The sequence below is a fragment of the Lissotriton vulgaris genome, chromosome 1_1 (assembly GCF_964263255.1).
Source record: "Lissotriton vulgaris chromosome 1_1, aLisVul1.2, whole genome shotgun sequence".
Classification (NCBI taxonomy): domain Eukaryota; kingdom Metazoa; phylum Chordata; class Amphibia; order Caudata; family Salamandridae; genus Lissotriton; species Lissotriton vulgaris.
The window spans coordinates 215,317,298-215,334,291 of NC_141685.1; the positions used below are offsets into that span (position 1 = coordinate 215,317,298).

Genomic DNA, 16,994 nt, shown 5'->3' on the forward strand with positions numbered 1-16,994 from the left:
TGTTTTGTATTCTTTTTACACATAAGAATCTTTGCTAAAAAAGAAAAAAAGTAATTAAAAGGGCAAGAAACGCCCAACAGACCTAGAAATAATATTGGTTTGTTATTTTCCTGCAGTGATAGGAGTGGAAACAAAGTGTGGTTGGTACCTGTTTTTTTCCCAGATATATACGGCCCAACCAGCCACAAGTCCCAGGGCCTGACTCCATTTTTTGTATCAATCTTTCTGAAGGTGGCATTTGCAGAACTGTGAGTTAAAATCCAACTTTACCATTAAAGATTGTTTGAAATTACAATTCTTTAGACACCAGACTAGCCCTTTCAAGGGCACACCAGGGAATATTTCTTGTTCACCCTCTATTCCATAGTAAACATATGTGGTGTCTTTTAAGCAGACACCCAGATATATCAAATAAATAAATACCTGAACATTAGTTACTGTTACTTTGATGTAAAAGCAAAAATACCCCTTTCCTATGCCCTGAAATGAAGGGACTGCATGAATCTGGGTATCTTGTGTCATTATGGTGTAGGACCGTACACTGATATAGTACATTGCTGACATTTGTATAATACAGAGTCTGATGCACATGCAGATAACCAGCATGTGCTGATTATCTTGTTGTCATACTGCTTGTTTCATGTCACTGGTTAATGAGAATAATGCTGACTATAGGAGCAGAGCTTGGACCTCCATTGGTGGGTCTAGACAGAACATGCTCAGTATTAATGGCAGTAAGTGTGCTCTTACCGTCTATACAGTTTTAGCAAAGATTCACAGAAACAGTTACTAGGTTAGGGCATGTTTTAGGAAGTGACAGAGTTGTTTGTCCTTGGGCATGGTCAGTTAAGGCAAAGGTAGGTACTTTGGGAGTGGGAGCGCTCCTGGGGCAGACAGTTTGTGAAAACCCCCTCATAATCTAACCACTCCCACCCCTTAACATTACCCACCACTTACCGCATTATAGCCCCCTTTGAAAAAATAACAGCTTACATTTTATTTAGTAACCCCTTCCCCTTGATTCTCCATCTTCTTCTTTTCATCCTGCCCATACTAGGCCCAGGCGGCCTCTTATGCTACCTTTGTTCTGCTCTTTCTAGTACTTATTCTCTCCCCAGTTTCCCCTCTTCCCTCAGTTTTCTCCCCTATTCTTTCCCTGAAGTGTCTCTTTTCTACTACCAAAAATATCCTCCCTGGGTGTACTTTTAGCATCTCTCTGTACCTCATGCGCTCTTGTACCACAATTCTTCCAACACATCAGTGACTTTCATCAAACAAGTCCTATGTCCACCAGGGATAGGTGCTCCCTATCTTGTCTATGGCCATTTGCACCCTATATGTATATATATATATATATATATATATATATATATATATATATATATATATATATATATATATATATATATATATATATATATATATATATGTCCGAAAGGGCTCCCAGCAAACATCCACGCCGGAACCACACAAAGAGACTCGCACTCCAGGGTCTGTGTTTTAAGAAGTTTTAATGGCGACGCGTTTCGACCAAACGGTCTTCTTCCAAAGCCAGTCATGAATAAATAAAATCACCATTTTATACAGAAAGTGTTCCAAACAAATACAGAAAATAGAGGTAGGACTGCTCCATAACCAGGAACTACATTTTATGAGAACTACCATAGAAGTAGATGACAGACTCTGCAAAAACGGTCTCAATTCATGATTTGAAGTAAGTGATGACAGTTTGAAATTACATACAAAAAACAATTTAAATAGTATAAAGTAAACCACTACCTTGTTAATTGTAATTTTGCACAATATAGTGTATGGGCTATTTACATGTAAACAAACCCAGTTTGTTTCTTACAGCACATAGTATATATGTCATTCAAATTTGTTTACAAATCTATATGTGGACCGTTTACAGCTGTCATAGTAACATTTCGCTTACTAGGTACTGTAAACCATATACTCACGGCCTAGTGGCCTGATTCACAACAACATTAAAAGTTTATAAAGTCACGGCCAAGTGGCCAAATCATAATTTCGTGAGTACTCCAAATTGGTAGTCTAAGTTGTTTCTAACAGATCAGGCAACCGGACCTACCCTCTATCTAAGGTGAGAACAGGAAATACCTCTTTGAATATAACGGGAATTGCCCAACGTTATATAGAGATCATTTCAAACCAACTAACAGTAATAAACAAAAATAAAGGGTGAGGAACTGAAATACTTCTTTCAGCCCTGTGATTTGAAAAAGTGAACCCTGTGTTGTCTGAGACTTACCTAGCCAGGTATGACAGGAACAAGCACAATGGTGTGAGTGTGAGAATATTAAAATTAATGGTATTAGCACAGATACCCTCAATCGGATAGGGGACATATCAATATACCTTTCGCATTTGTATCATAATACAAAACCCGACATTTCAGACAGATTGGGCCAAGAAAGGTAACTCAGAACCCATTTGGTAGAAGGGTACAGATGTCATTTACCCACCCGTGTCAGAGAGAGCCCTCTCTGAGCAGGTTAGTGAGGGAAGGGAGGGACAAACACAGACACCAACAAAGGGAGATCTGGGTAGCAGAGGGGGTAAGACACAATTAGAACTGGTGCAAAGTGAAGGCAGGTCTTATGGCTCAACATAGGGTCTTAGCCAATATGCACATACAGCTCTTCATCTTCGTTCAGACCGAAGGGGTTCATCGAATCCAGGCGAATGATATAGCGGGATTCCAGGACACGTAGTTGTTTGAGACGGTTACCCCCTCTGGGGTTTGCTGGGACCCTGTCGATGCCAAAAAAGGAAAATTGGTTAACATCACTATTGTGAACACGAAGCCAATGTCTTGCAGTTGCATAGGACAAATCAACATTTTTAATGGCACGCATGTGCTCAAGGATCCTCTTTTTTATAGGGAAGATGGTACAGCCTACATAGAGCTTGGAGCATGGACACATAATTACATAAACACAGTGATCAGTGTTACAGTTCATGAATTTACTTATATTCTCAGTTTTACCCGTAGGTAGTGAATAAGACTTCACATATATATATATCAATCCAAAAACGATCCTTTCAAGCCTGAGAGCGCTCCACAGTGTGTGCTCAACCCGGGGGCTGGATCATAGCCCCGTATTAATTTTAGAACAAAGAGGGCGGCACAACTGGATACTTTTTATGAAGCTTTAATCACACACAAACACTCCACCGACGCGTTTCAGCCTCACGGCTTTTCTCACGGTCAGCAAGTCCTTTTTTGCTTTTTGTTTATATACTGCCCCATCTTAGCCATTAAGTGGCATTATGGGATATGTAGTTTCTCAAGCAATATGTTGCAAACAATAAAATTAAAATTAAAATTAAAACAAAGGACTGGTGTGCTCCGGTTGTATAAGTATAGTACTCAAGCATCTTAAGTTGGATTCACTTAGGGCTTTTACACTTTTCAGTTCTTAAAACGGTGTCGTTGGGTATAGTACCCTTTTACAGTCAATTATAGTTCATGCTGAGTTCAATATCACTCCAGATGTATGTGGAGGTCTTCTGCAAAGTTCATGCCTCTGGGATGTTTCGTTCAGAATTGGATTATGAGACGGGATTCCATTTGTCGTAGGAGACGCACTGTGTCTCCTCCTCTGTCTAGTTTGGTCAGCATTCTTAGTCCATAGAAACTCATGGCTCGCCAATCCCCATTCTGACAAGATTTCAAATGTTTGGCTGTGGCATATAGCAAATTTGAATTCTTGACAGCCCGGATATGCTCCAAAATTCTTTTTTTTAGCATACATCTTGTGGATCCTATGTATTTCATACCACATTTACATTCAATCGCATACACTACATTTTTGGATGTGCATGTGATGTATTGTTTGATTGGCATGTATTTTTCATTGGGTTCCATTACATTCTTCATTTTTTTACCTATTTTACAGGCTTTGCATATGTTACATGGTTTGAAACCCACACTTTGTTCAGTCCACCATTTCGGTTGTTCTTCCATCTGAAAGTGGCTTTTGACTAGTAGGTTTTGCAAAGATGTGTTCTTTTTGTATGTAATGGAGGGATGTTTCCCAGCTAGTGGCCCAATGTCTCGATCGCTGGTTATTAGATGCCAGTACTTTTTCATTTTTTTTGCAATCAATCCACTCTCCTTGTTGTAAAGTGGTTATGAATCTTGGAGGATCCTTGTCTTGTGGGGGTTTCTTTTTTTCAATCAGAGTTTCTGCTCTGCTGATTTTGTCGACTTTCTTTTTGCAATCTTTCAATACATAGTCTTTATATCCCCTGGATTGGAATCTGGTTTTACTTTCAAGTATTTTTCTCTCCGCATCTTCCATTTTTGAGCAGTTTCTCTTGAGTCGAACATATTCTCCGTACGGGATGCTTTTAAGCAGTGATTTCGGGTGGAAACTGCTTCCATGGAGAACACTATTGGTAGCGGTTTTCTTGCGGAACAACGTGGTTTCTAGTTTACCTTCTGAGACGTAGACTTTGGTGTCCAGAAAGTCTATCTCCTTGGTATTGGTTGAACATGTAAACTGTAGTCCAATCTCATTCTGATTAAGTTTGGTAAAGAATTTTTGAAATTGGTCGTTGGTCCCATTCCAAATTAGGAAAAGGTCATCGATATATCTGACCCACTGAAAAGTGTAAAAGCCCTAAGTGAATCCAACTTAAGATGCTTGAGTACTATACTTATACAACCGGAGCACACCAGTCCTTTGTTTTAATTTTAATTTTAATTTTATTGTTTGCAACATATTGCTTGATAAACTACATATCCCATAATGCCACTTAATGGCTAAGATGGGGCAGTATATAAATAAAAAGCAAAAAAGGACTTGCAGACCGTGAGAAAAGCCGTGAGGCTGAAACGCAACGGTGGAGTGTTTGTGTGTGATTAAAGCTTCATAAAAAGTATCCAGTTGTGCCGCCCTCTTTGTTCTAAATATATATATATATATATATATATATATATATATATATATATATATATATATATATATGTATATATATATATATATATATATATATATATGGTTCCCCACTCCAGTGGTCTACACTCTACAAAGTCCTGACACTTTTCTGTTTATCTCTTTCAATGGCTGGTCTTTTCCTTATGCCCCTGCACACTCTCTGGGGCAAACCAATGAATTTATTCAGCTATACAAATAACAATTAATTTTGTATTGAGAAGTTTTTAAGTATTTATCCTTTTAAAACTGAATTGCCTGTTTTGCACAGAGTGAAATGTTTACATTTTGCGTTATTTTGCACATTAACTTTGCACTAAAGATATTATACTGTTTTGACCTTATTTTTGCATTTATGCAGATACAATCTTGCGACAAACCAATGAATTTATTCAGCTATATCAACGTTTACATTTATATGTGAATGAAAAATGAGGAGTATGTATTTGTAACCCATGCACTCAGAGACGCACAAAAATACAGAAGTAGTATTTTCTCTATGCTTATTGAAGTCACATGGTGTGCACTGGCATTTTAAAAAACCAGGCATTATGGGTAATGTTTGACTGTGAACAAGGGCAACTGCCCAAAACGCGTCAGTTTCGTTTGCTGCTATTTACCAAATAAAATAACATCTTGCCTTTATATTGGGATTCGTGCTGCTTTCTGTTTCTGGGATACCGGAGTTGCAGTTTGCATTTGATGTGCATATATATATATATATATGGTTCCCCATTCCAGTGGTCTACACTCTACAAAGTCCTGACACTTTTCTGTTTATCTCTGTCAATGGCTGGTGTTTTCCTTATGCCCCTGCACACTCTCTGGGGCAACAGCTGTATCCACCTTATTTTTGATCCATCACACCTCCTCTGAATAGTCTTAAAACCGTTATTCATCATTTTAACAACTCCAAACCAGCTGTACCAGGCTGGTCTCTCGTAAAAGAACCCCTATCAAGTTAGGCCTGAGTCTGTTTCCACACAATTTCCATAACATTGGTACTAAAATCCCTAATCTTATGCCCCCTAAGCCATGACACCCCTTCACCACCTTGTTGCCTTCTATTCCAAGCTGCTTCCTATAGCTTTTCCTCAACTTGTGTTCTCCTGCGCACATTATGATGGCGATACCAGAAATCCACACTTCTTTCTTCCTTTTTTTCATCTCCTGCAGTGAATAAATCACAGTATATCAGAATATGTCACCAAATATCCAAATCTGATTCTGTCCTGATCCTGGACAAGACCATAAGCTTATTTCATAATCCCCATTCTGAAAGAGTATGTCACATAATGCCAACCTTGCAATTGCAAACATTTCATCATCACACCCTGCACTGAATCTGAAAGGGTCTTGCTTTGTCTTACACCTCTGCATCAGCACTTGCACACTGAAAGCCATATGTTTAGTGGCACAGGGCAGCTCAACTAATTGTCTTGTTGTGCTGCCCTGCGTCACAGGGAAAGGGCAAGAATACACTGTATTTATCCAATGCAGTGCATTCCTGTCCTTAACACCCGCGCTCACCTTTGGAACACTTCCCTGGGGCAGAGTAAAACAACTCAGCGATTTGTGCTGCTTAACTTTTTGGGGGATTCCCCTGTTTACAAGGTCTTGTAAATCTGGGATTGCGTCAGAACCCATGGGCGTGGCGTGGGAACATCCACGCAACGCCCATGGGTTGCTCACCCAGGGCAAAGTAATGCAACGCAGTGATTTGCGGTGCGTTCCTCCACATTTCTGAAGCCACGCAACGCTAAGCAAAGTGGCTTTGCATGGCTTCAAAAATATTACTTACGTTTCGCGTCACTCTTGCACCATGTTGCGTACTGAAAGCAACGCAAACTGGGTCATAAATATGGCCCTGAATCCCTTCAAGAATAAGGGGCATATTTATGAAACAGTTGCATTGCCCTTGTACCGAGCAACCGGGTGCAAGAGCTAAGCAAATCTTAAATTTAATTTATTAATAAAGCAACACAGCACAAATCGCTGAGTTGTGTTACTCTGACCCAGGGAAGTGTTCCATGGATGAAGCATGGATGTTACCACGCATTGAGCCATAGATTTTGGGGCATCCCAGATTTAACATCAGTGGTAGAACTGTGAATGTTTCAAAATTCTACGCCACCTCAGGGGGGGTGCAACGAGTAGAAATATCTTTATTTTTTCTAATAACTTTCTCTTTCTATGTGTGCTGCATTTTGCAGCACACAAAGAAAGCGGAGAACGCCTCTGTAGTGACCGGATATTTTGTCCTATTTCTGAGTGATGGTGACTTTAGTCTACTACCATCTTAGTATAGTGGATAGATCCCTATTTTCGGCCTATTCTTAGGGTTAGCCTACTGACTTTGGCATAATAACATGCCCTTTCCTCACTTTCGGGCCTGAAGGCCTATATTAGAGGGTAGGTCCTTTATTCCTGACATCATATTACCTATTGGTAGGGCTTGCTTATGCATCTTGATAGAGCTATGCGTCTCTTTCATATTTTTCGGGCCTACAAGGCATTTTCCTTTCTGCCTTGGCTGCTCGAGGCGCTTGTAGGTCAAGATTGATATTTTAGTTATGAGCTGTTGTTCACTGGAGAGGAACCGGTCAGAGCTGGCCTTTATCGGAGGAATGTAAGCAGAGCTCGGGTTTTAGACGAAACAGCAGCTGGCCACTGTGGGAGCGTCGGGCGCCCGGAGCCTTGAACAGGAATCTGGTGGGCGGCAGGTTACTGTCTGGAAATTTCCATGAACGAAGAGCTCTTTATATTATCGAGGTGTAGAGAGGAGAGGCAGGCAGTTGACAGCAGGCAGTTGGCAGTTGCAGATGACAGTTGGAGTTTGGAACGATCGAAGGCCAAAGATCTTTTGGAGAGACTGAAGTTACATTGTGAGTCAGTCTGTTAGAGCAGTTGGAGATAGTTAAACAACGGATTTAGAATAATCAGAGTGAAGAAGTTAGTTGAACAGATAGTTTCCAGAGCGGTTGAAACTATATCATTAGATTGAAGTCTGGAGGTGAAGACAGTTCGTGGGAGAGAGGAGGCCAGTGCAAAGTGATCGGTGCAGAGCTGAGAAACAGAGGAGAAGACGAGAGAAGGGTTCCAGTGCTTTGAAGGAGCATAGCGGTGCAGACGTGTATCTGTGGGTGCAGAGTAGAATCTGAGATGAGCCAAGGCACAGACGAGAGAGGGACCCAGATGATAGCTAGAACCGGACTCTGTAATTATAAGGTGAAGTCTGTCCTGCTATTATAGTGCATGAATATACTAACTCTTTCCTTTACTTTTCAGGCTATGCTTAGACTGTTAGGTAGTATTGTGACTGTATAATATAATGTTTTCTTTGTCTGTTATTGTCAAATAAAGGGACCCCAGTTTGTAACGAACATATATATTTGAGTATTGTTTCTATGATAAAGATAACCTTTCTTTACAGCCAGGTGCCAGCGTATGGAAGGATGGGCGATTCCCTTCCTACAGGTAACTGATGCGGGAGATTGATGTGAGTTTTATGTCAGGGAATAATTCTTAAGTATACCAATTTGGCAGTTCTTGTGTGAGAGGATCGGATCTCCTATCTATCACATGAGGGATAACAATTTATATAAGATAGAAGATACTCCCAGTAAATATTAGGTATCTAGAAACTTCCCCAATAGAGAGAGAGAACAAGGTATTTATAGGACAGTGAGATCGCTCAAGATAGGGCGTTAATGAGAGCACCAATTGGGATTGGTGTGGAGTGAGATCGCTCAAGATAGGGCGTTAATGAGAACACCAATTGTGGTTGGTGTGGTAGAGTGAGCTGCTCTCCACTATGAGAAGGAGGGTAGAATAGTCTGGGCCAGATTGTCGCGGGGCTATAAGGTAAGATCATAGGATGAGACATGGAATTCTGTAGTTATTAGTGACTGGTCTTAGTAATCCCTTCGATCTAGCAGTGTTTTTGATGATATAAGCTTGTATATTGCGAGTGCCCCATTCCCGGGTAAGTACTCAGGAACCATTGTAAATAGGGTCCGGGAAGGCATGGTGTTACGTTTTGGCCGGGTTGGTTGTATCTAGGTGAGTGGGTGATTCTTGGTCTGAGAATCCGGTCATTACAGCCTCTAAGGGTTGTTTTTGTGCAGGAAGGTCTCCCTTCCTGTAAACAAAAATCCTGCTTACAACACAGATGCTATGAGGCAAGGATGCCTGAATTGTCACTAGCCAGTACATTGTGTGACAGCACTGGGAAATAACAAGTATGTGCCATATATTGTTAGTACCGTGCATTCTTGCCCTTTCTTTTTCACGCAGTGCAGCTAAGGAAGGTGGCTTGCTGTGCTGTATGATTATTTGTTAAATATGGTCCTTCATCTTCAATCATCAGGTCTACATAGTTCCCTGTCGCAACTTATTCCGACCCAGAGAACCTCTTGGCGCATCATTGTCCTTTCCAGTACAGGCCAAATGCCACAGTACTGGATGTATTGGAAATATTTCTACATAACATCATCACCCACATTTTTACACTATTGTAATCATCCAAGACCTGAATTCAGGTTTGAATGCCCTCCTTTATTCCAGCCATTATCATGACTCTAGGGTTTTGTTTTGTCACATGTCTCACGGCAAATGCCATGTGCCTTCATAAAACTCTGTCCAGAGCCACAACCTTGCATACAAAGTTCAGGTGTCTAGGTACCTGCTTCAACTTCTTCGCCCTTGAAATGCCAATGCCAACCTGCCCTGTGTAGGGTGACCAACTGGCATGGGTGAAATTCAGTACAGTGAGTGTAAAAATCATGACAAAGGGTCAAAATTCAGGACACAAATTCAGGACAGAATGTAAAAATTCAGGACAAAAGTTCGGGACAAAAGGTACGCTTTACAGACCGATCAGAAGAGGTTGCGCAATAGTACATATGGAAGTAAATAGACAACCAACATAAAAATAAGTTTATATTAGGTTGAGACAATCGTGCACTTCACTTTCTGTCATCGCTATAGCCTACTTTGGCACCCTTTAGCCCCCCTCCACACAGCTGCATCACAGTGATTATTCTGCTGTGTTTATTGTTATTCTGTCTTATGCTGACCTGAGAGCCACAGATCAAAGTCAGAAAGGGACAAGAAACACTTTTATCTGACCCCATGACACCCCCACCTAAGCAGATATAGTGGGTAATTCACTACCTCTTTGGCCCATTGGCATTCTTTATGTGATAATCATCCACACTCAGAATGACAATGGACCTGTCCACTGACTGAGCGAGGTCTGGGAGGGGCTGCTGCAGCCACTAGAGTTCAAAGAGAAGTGCGAGCTGGCTGCGATTGTCGCAGGAAAACAGCACAGCTTGCTGGCATCCCCAAAATTACAGACGAAATGCGTTTGCAAAAGCAATGATGATGGACAATGGACAAGAGGCCCAAATAACAGGCAGTCCATGAAATTTACAGACGGTTGTTCACCCTAGCCCTGTGTCCTCTATCCAGTCCCTCCTAAAGACCTCACATCCCTCCCTGCAAGATCCACCTTGGTCTCCACCAAGCAGCATCCAGCCAAAACCCTGCTCAATGGACGTCCTGCATATCCATCTACAGCAAAGGGATCCAGGGCAAAGAAGAGGTTTGCCTCGTAGCTTCACAGCTGTTTTCCACTGTATAAAGACCAATACATATAGTAACCAAAATGTACAATACAAAAACAATACATACTTGTCTCTCAAGCTTTTATAGACTATTCTCGTTTTTTTAAATATGCAATATCTAAGAACAAAAGGCAACAACATTTATTCTTCGAAAAACGTATTTTAATAAGATCCAAAAATCATAAATGTACACATATACAATTATGTATCTGATTATGTATCTATGTTGCGAGCCCATCTCAGACTGGCTTGTGTTCAAAGCCCCTCTCAGACTGGTCTGTGTTTGGAGCATCTCTAAGACTTACCTATGTTTAGTGCCTTCTCAGCCTGTCCTGTGTTCAGAGCCTCTCTTAAACTGTGCTGTGTCCAGAACTCCCACAGATTGGGCTGTGAATAGATCCTTTCTTTGGCAAGTCACTGTTTAGTGCCTCTGTTAGACTATACAGTGTTCAGAATCTCATTTGGACTTGTCTGTGTTCAGAATATCTCTCTCAGACTGTCCTGAGATCAGAGCTTCATTTAAACAGGGTTTTGTGCAGAGTCTGTCTTACACTGGTCTGTGGCCAGAGCCTTTCTTAGACCGACCTGTGTTCAGAGCCCCTTTCAGTCTGGACTGTGTTCAGACCTGCTCCTAGACTACCCTGTGGTCAGAGCCCCTCTCAGACTTGCTTGCATTTAGGGCACCCCTTAGATTGGCTTGTGTTCAGAATCTTTCTGACTGGCCTGTGTACATGGTTTTTTAGACTAACCTTTCTTCAGAACCTCTCTTAGACTGCCCTGTGGTCAGAGCCCCATTTCAGACTGGCCTGTTTTTAGACTCATATTTAGACTGGCATGTTTTCAGACCCTCTCAATCTGCCCTGTGTTCAGAGACCCTATCAGGCTGCCCTGTGTTTGTAGCCTATCTTAACCTGCTCTGAGTATAGGCATCCTTTAGAATTACCTTTGATTAGATCTCTTTTCGAAGGTTCTGTGTTGCGAGCACCTCTCAGCCTGGCCTGTGCTCAGAGCAATAGTGTCCTCTCCAGCCCGGGTACATGCAAATGATCATGCCACACATTGAGCTTGGCATTACATGTCTTTATTCCTCAGCGTGTAACTGTTAACAGAACATTCTACATAATTTTTCTACCACCCACGCACTTACATCACTATTCTACGGAGTCCATCAGAAAAGAAAAGGGTCCCATCATCTCTAACTCATGAGACACTACATTCCCCCTTTGTTAAATAAAAAGTACCAATAATACATTTATGCATTATAACTCTTCAATAAGTAATTTTGGAGCTCAAATCAATCGTCCAGATCTTGTCATGTGAGGCTGCGGAGATACCAGAGAAGTATCCATGACTAACGTTAGTGATAGAGACATTGGTATAGTCATTGTGTTCTCTGGATTCTGAAGTGGACAAGTCTCACTCTTGACATCTGGAGTTGGCGAAGGTCGAGTCAGTTGCTTGAAATGTGAAGAAGTTCGTAAAACAGACTTTCCAGGATGGTGAACAGTCCTTTACTAGTCACAGCCCTCAGTTGGTCAGCATCAAAAGGCGCATCGGACTTGCATTTCCATTTCTGACTGACGATAACTTGGTTTCCATTGTTGAACACAATGTACCAAGCACAGCGGTGTCTATCTGCATAGGTCTTCATTTTGTGTTTGTGAGATGTACCAGCAGTGCAAAGTTCACCAATGTCAATAGATGTCTCAGTGGAATTTATGTGCCTATGGCTCTCACAACTATTTAGGTGGCAGGACATTCACTTGTGATAGATTGGGGAGTTGAACTGTATGCAGAAGCGTAGACTGAAGAACTGATTTGAGTTCCAGTTTTTTCAGCGCAGTGCGCTGAACAGTCTTCTTGAGGGTGCTTATAGATCTCTCGACCACACCATTTGCCTGTGTCAGAGAGATATGCTCTTCTGATGCTTGGCATTTAGATGAATGAGAAAGTCTTTAAATCCTTGACTATTGGCGGGCCATTGTCAGATTTCAAAATCAAAGGAATACCCCATGTTGCAAAAATAATCTCTGGAGTCTCAATGACTCTGTCATGAGTAGCTGGCAAAAGATCTTCCACAAGGGGAAAATGTGAATATTGATTGACAATTATAAGTAAGTTGCAATCTTCTCCCATGCATTCTTTGGGTGATCAGACATGTTTAATGCATGTTGGGCTGTCTTAGATGACAAACAGTTGCACAAATGACGTGCCTTTAGCTATTTTTCAACTTTTTATCAAGACGAGGGAACCACACTCGGTCTCGTAGAGCTGGTTTTATAGCAACAACTCCATGGCGTCCCTCCTGAATCCGTTCAATACCTTGTTATCTCACCCTCTCGGGTATGAGAATTGACGGTCCTTCGTAAGGTAACTGAAATTTCTTTCTGCGCCTTTTTGAATTTCTAGTATTCAAGGTCATCATGAAGAGGTTGAGTATGTTTTCCACATGTTTTCGCCACAATTGGTGTGTAATAATGTCTTGGACTATTATCAAATCCCTGTCAGTACTTGTGGCAGTAATGATTTGTTCTACGGATATGGCAGCAGGGGTACTGGATTGTACAATTAAGTTAACATAAGCATCAGTCACTTTAGAAGTAGTGCAAGGACACTGTATTGGCACACGTGCCTAGTAGTCAGCAGTGTTTTGATGTTTTCCTGGTCAATGCACAATCATATAATCATACTGCTGTAGTCGCAACCCCCACCTTTCAATGCAAGGAGGCATCTTGGCTTTAGGATTGGCGAAAATGGTCAGCAGTGTTTGGTGGTCGGTGACAACTGTGAAATGTTTTCCATGTAGGAACACATAAAAATGCCCACACCATAGTGAGGCTTTCTTTTTCAGGTTGTGAATAGGCACGATCTGTTGATGACACACTTTGGCTAGCATAAGCCACAATATGTTTTGGGGCATTGGGATGTAAAGAGGGTTCGGCACGTATAGCCCCCAACCCCAGGGGCTAGCATCAACAACAACCTCCAACTGCAGTTTTGGATCAAAGTATGCCATTTCAGTTGAGTTCTCAATTGCAAGCTTGATTTTATTTGATGCTTTGTTCACATTCACTTGACCATTGAAATGGGACAGTTTGTTTTTCGTTATGTCTGTCAATGGGGCACTTACAGTGGCAAAGTCATGCACGAACCTTGAAATGTAACTGGCCATATCATTGAAGGATCGTAGCATAGTTACATCTTGTGAGGAAGCAGGGAGTGACAAGACTTGGACTTTATTTGGATCCGGAGGAATTCCCCCTTTAGAAAAAATATGACCAAAGAACTTGAGTTTGGTTTAATCAAACAAATACTTTGCCGCATTTAAAGTGAGACCTGCATCGGCAAGCATACTACACACTTGTTTAAGGCCTTTATCATGTTTCTTTCGTGTGGCCCCAAAAACTAGTATGTCATCACTGTAATTGAAAGCATTTGTGACCGAGGTGCAGCTTCAGGGTGTGTGTTTGGGGTGCCACACAATCTTACTAAATATATAATTTAGCAAATAGTTGTGTACAGGAGCTTTCAGTCGGGCATGATAAGGTGTCTGTTGGATTTCCCCTGGGATTTTTAAATACTCACTCAGACAAAAACATGCATACACTCTTCTGTTTTGAAGATCATAAAACATGTCTACTTTACAAAATACTGTGTTCTAAGTAACCCTCACATTCCACACTCCTTTCCCTTTCCATTGGCTTTTAAACATCCCCTCATGCTCTACTTCTCTAATAAAAATGAACATGCTGTCCCAGCCTGATTGTCAGAAAATCTGAAACTTAGCTACACCCCCCAAACCTTACTGACCAACTACAGCCCCATTTGTGATTGGCTGTGTCATGCGGCGAACGATATCCTGAAAAATTTCTGCAACTGGTGATACTCTTATACTTAGCATTTTATGTCTAAATAAAGCAACATGAGTCAAAAAGGTAGTAGTGTACCTGCAATTCTCTTTCATTTTGAGTTGGTCATATCCCTTGTTCAAATCGAGTCAAGAAAAGGCAGTGGCTCCATTAAGCTACGTAATCATGTCAGCAATGTGCAGACTGGGATTTCGTTCTCTTTCAATTGCCTTATTTCTTGGCGCATATCAATGCAGGTGCGCATAGCTCCCCCACTATCCTTTTTCGGCACTACCACTATGGATGATACCCATGGTGTCAGACCAGTGCATCGCTCAATGATGTCATGCTATAATAGTATCTCAAGTTCTTTCTCAATAGCCTCTTGTAAAAGTAGTACATTGGCATTAGCCCCTCGCAAATCTTAAATGTAGTACAATTGGATGATCTCTTTGAGAAACAGGACGATGTCCTAATATATCGTAAGTTGCACTTTCATAGTTTTAAGTCTTCCCAGTCCATTAAACAAAACTGAAACAGATTCACCATCTCATTATAGGAATTGAAAGTGTTGTTTACAGAAATCAGCCCCATGTCAGTATCAGTACAGAAACTGAGTAGACTTGCACTTGATGAAGTGCCTGGCAAGACATGAATTGGTGCTTATACTTTCATCTTTTTATGCTTCACAGTTGCTTTGAATGACCTTGACTTTACAGTGGTGTAAAAGTGGTCCACGTGTACACTTTGGTCTTCGATGGGGTTAAAAAGGGCACTGGAGACAGTTCATTGTACTTTTCCACTGGCATAATGTCCAAATGAAGTTCACACTTTCACTTGTTGACCTAATTTCGATCGGCATTCTACCTTGCAAGAAGCTAATCCTACAAGTGAATGTCATCCAGCAGTCAACATTGAAATCGCACACCCACCTCCCACAATGCCTCTTGACAATTACAAACTTTTAAACAAGGAATTTAATGCCAATCAATGTTGTTCAATTTCTACTTGCCTCAACTGGTCGCTTGGCCTTTTGTGTGTGTGTGTAGAGCATTGTGTCAGGAAGGTTCTGGTATCCAGTCTGTTTCTTCGGCATATGGCACTTGGGGACAGATGTACAACCATTGGCATTAGCAATTTGCAAATTGCGAAAAATTGCAAGTCCAACTTGCAATTCCCTAATACCAATGTACAATAGTGTCAGAGACACGGTTTGCGATTCCCAATGGCGTCGAAAATTGCATGCCTAATCAATATTCATGAGGCACTCGCAATTTGCAACCACATTGGAAATGGCTATCGCTCCCAGTTATGGTGACCTGCTAAGTTCAGCAGACCTCCATGTCTGGGACTGCTTTTGAATAAGGCAGTTTTTTTTTATTTATGATGATTCAACGCCTAGAATGATTCAAAGTCTCAGTAGTTTTCTGTATGAAGTATTTGTGGGTGTGACAAATGATGGTTAGGTCTTGCATTAAACTTTATGCTCACTATTATGCATCTTTAAAGAATTTCTTGATTGATTAGCTGCACTATTATAAGAATGACAAGAAAATGATAAGGTGCCTTTTCTTGCAGCCTTCTTTTGTAGCTGAGAATAATGGCACGGGAGACCCAAGATTCCACTTGACGCAAGGAAGCGGACTACCAGTGTGCCATGGGATTCCCATGATGCAAGACATGTCAAAATTCTATGGAGTGCCACCAGTGCCAGGAGTGACATCAGAAGTCCCTACTGCACCACCACCAACTTACTACAAGGATGTTCCGGGTGATTCCAATGAGGTGTAGGAAGAAGGCATGGCCAGTACAGCTGCCAAGAGAGATGCTAGTACCTTAACAGTTGAAGAACAGAGTTAGGCTTTCTGGACTACCTATATAATAACACATTAAACAACCTTGAAAATGTACTCACCAGTCTCACATGTTCATACACCGCTAGCAAGCTCAATGTGATAGCTGTAAGTATGTTAATACATGTAGAATCTCTCAGCAGACAAGTAAATGAGAAAGAGAATTGACATAACCCCACACAACAATGGAATGCAAATATCATCCACTTCACAAATTTTACTAGTGCACAGTAAAATGCATTCTCGCAAGATTATTCTGGAGAATGCAATGATTTTTTTTAATTTCGAAAGTCTTTTGATGTACTTTCCCACTTGCTAATTTTTTTATTAAAGTCTAATACAGTGAAACAAATGTCTTATTCTAGACACAGGATTTGCTGGGTAATTCAGGTTCTATCACAACCCCCACTCCCTCCTCACACCCCTGGTACCCTATTCCTTTTTGGTACATGTTTTGTGCTTCAGTACCAGTCATGGTTGGGCAGGGGGATAGGGCTAGTGTGTTCAAGACAAGAGCTCTTCTATTGCGTCCACAGGCTACCCTAATACTAGGCCTTTTTAAGCGCTTCATAGCACATCCAGTAACTTGCCATACATCCACAATGTTGTATTTTTCTGGTCTTCTGAAATGGCCTGGAAGTGCAATAGTTTAAATTACATTTATTTTCTTTTACTCCCAGAATTATGTCCAACCTTCAC

At 41.2% G+C, this 16,994-nt stretch overlaps 1 protein-coding gene across 5 annotated transcripts in view; it reads left to right on the forward strand.

Moving 5' to 3' along the window:
* LOC147740919 (membrane-spanning 4-domains subfamily A member 4A-like) overlaps positions 1-16,647 on the forward strand; it is a 151,534-nt gene extending 134,887 nt beyond the window's left edge. For all 5 annotated transcript variants that reach the window (XM_086952201.1, XM_086952203.1, XM_086952202.1 and 2 more), the window contains one exon: positions 16,021-16,647. In XM_086952201.1, the coding sequence (XP_086808327.1) occupies positions 16,021-16,233 (213 nt within the window). In that variant the 3' untranslated portion in view covers positions 16,234-16,647. The remainder of the gene's footprint in view (positions 1-16,020) is intronic.
* Positions 16,648-16,994: the final 347 nt, after the last annotated feature.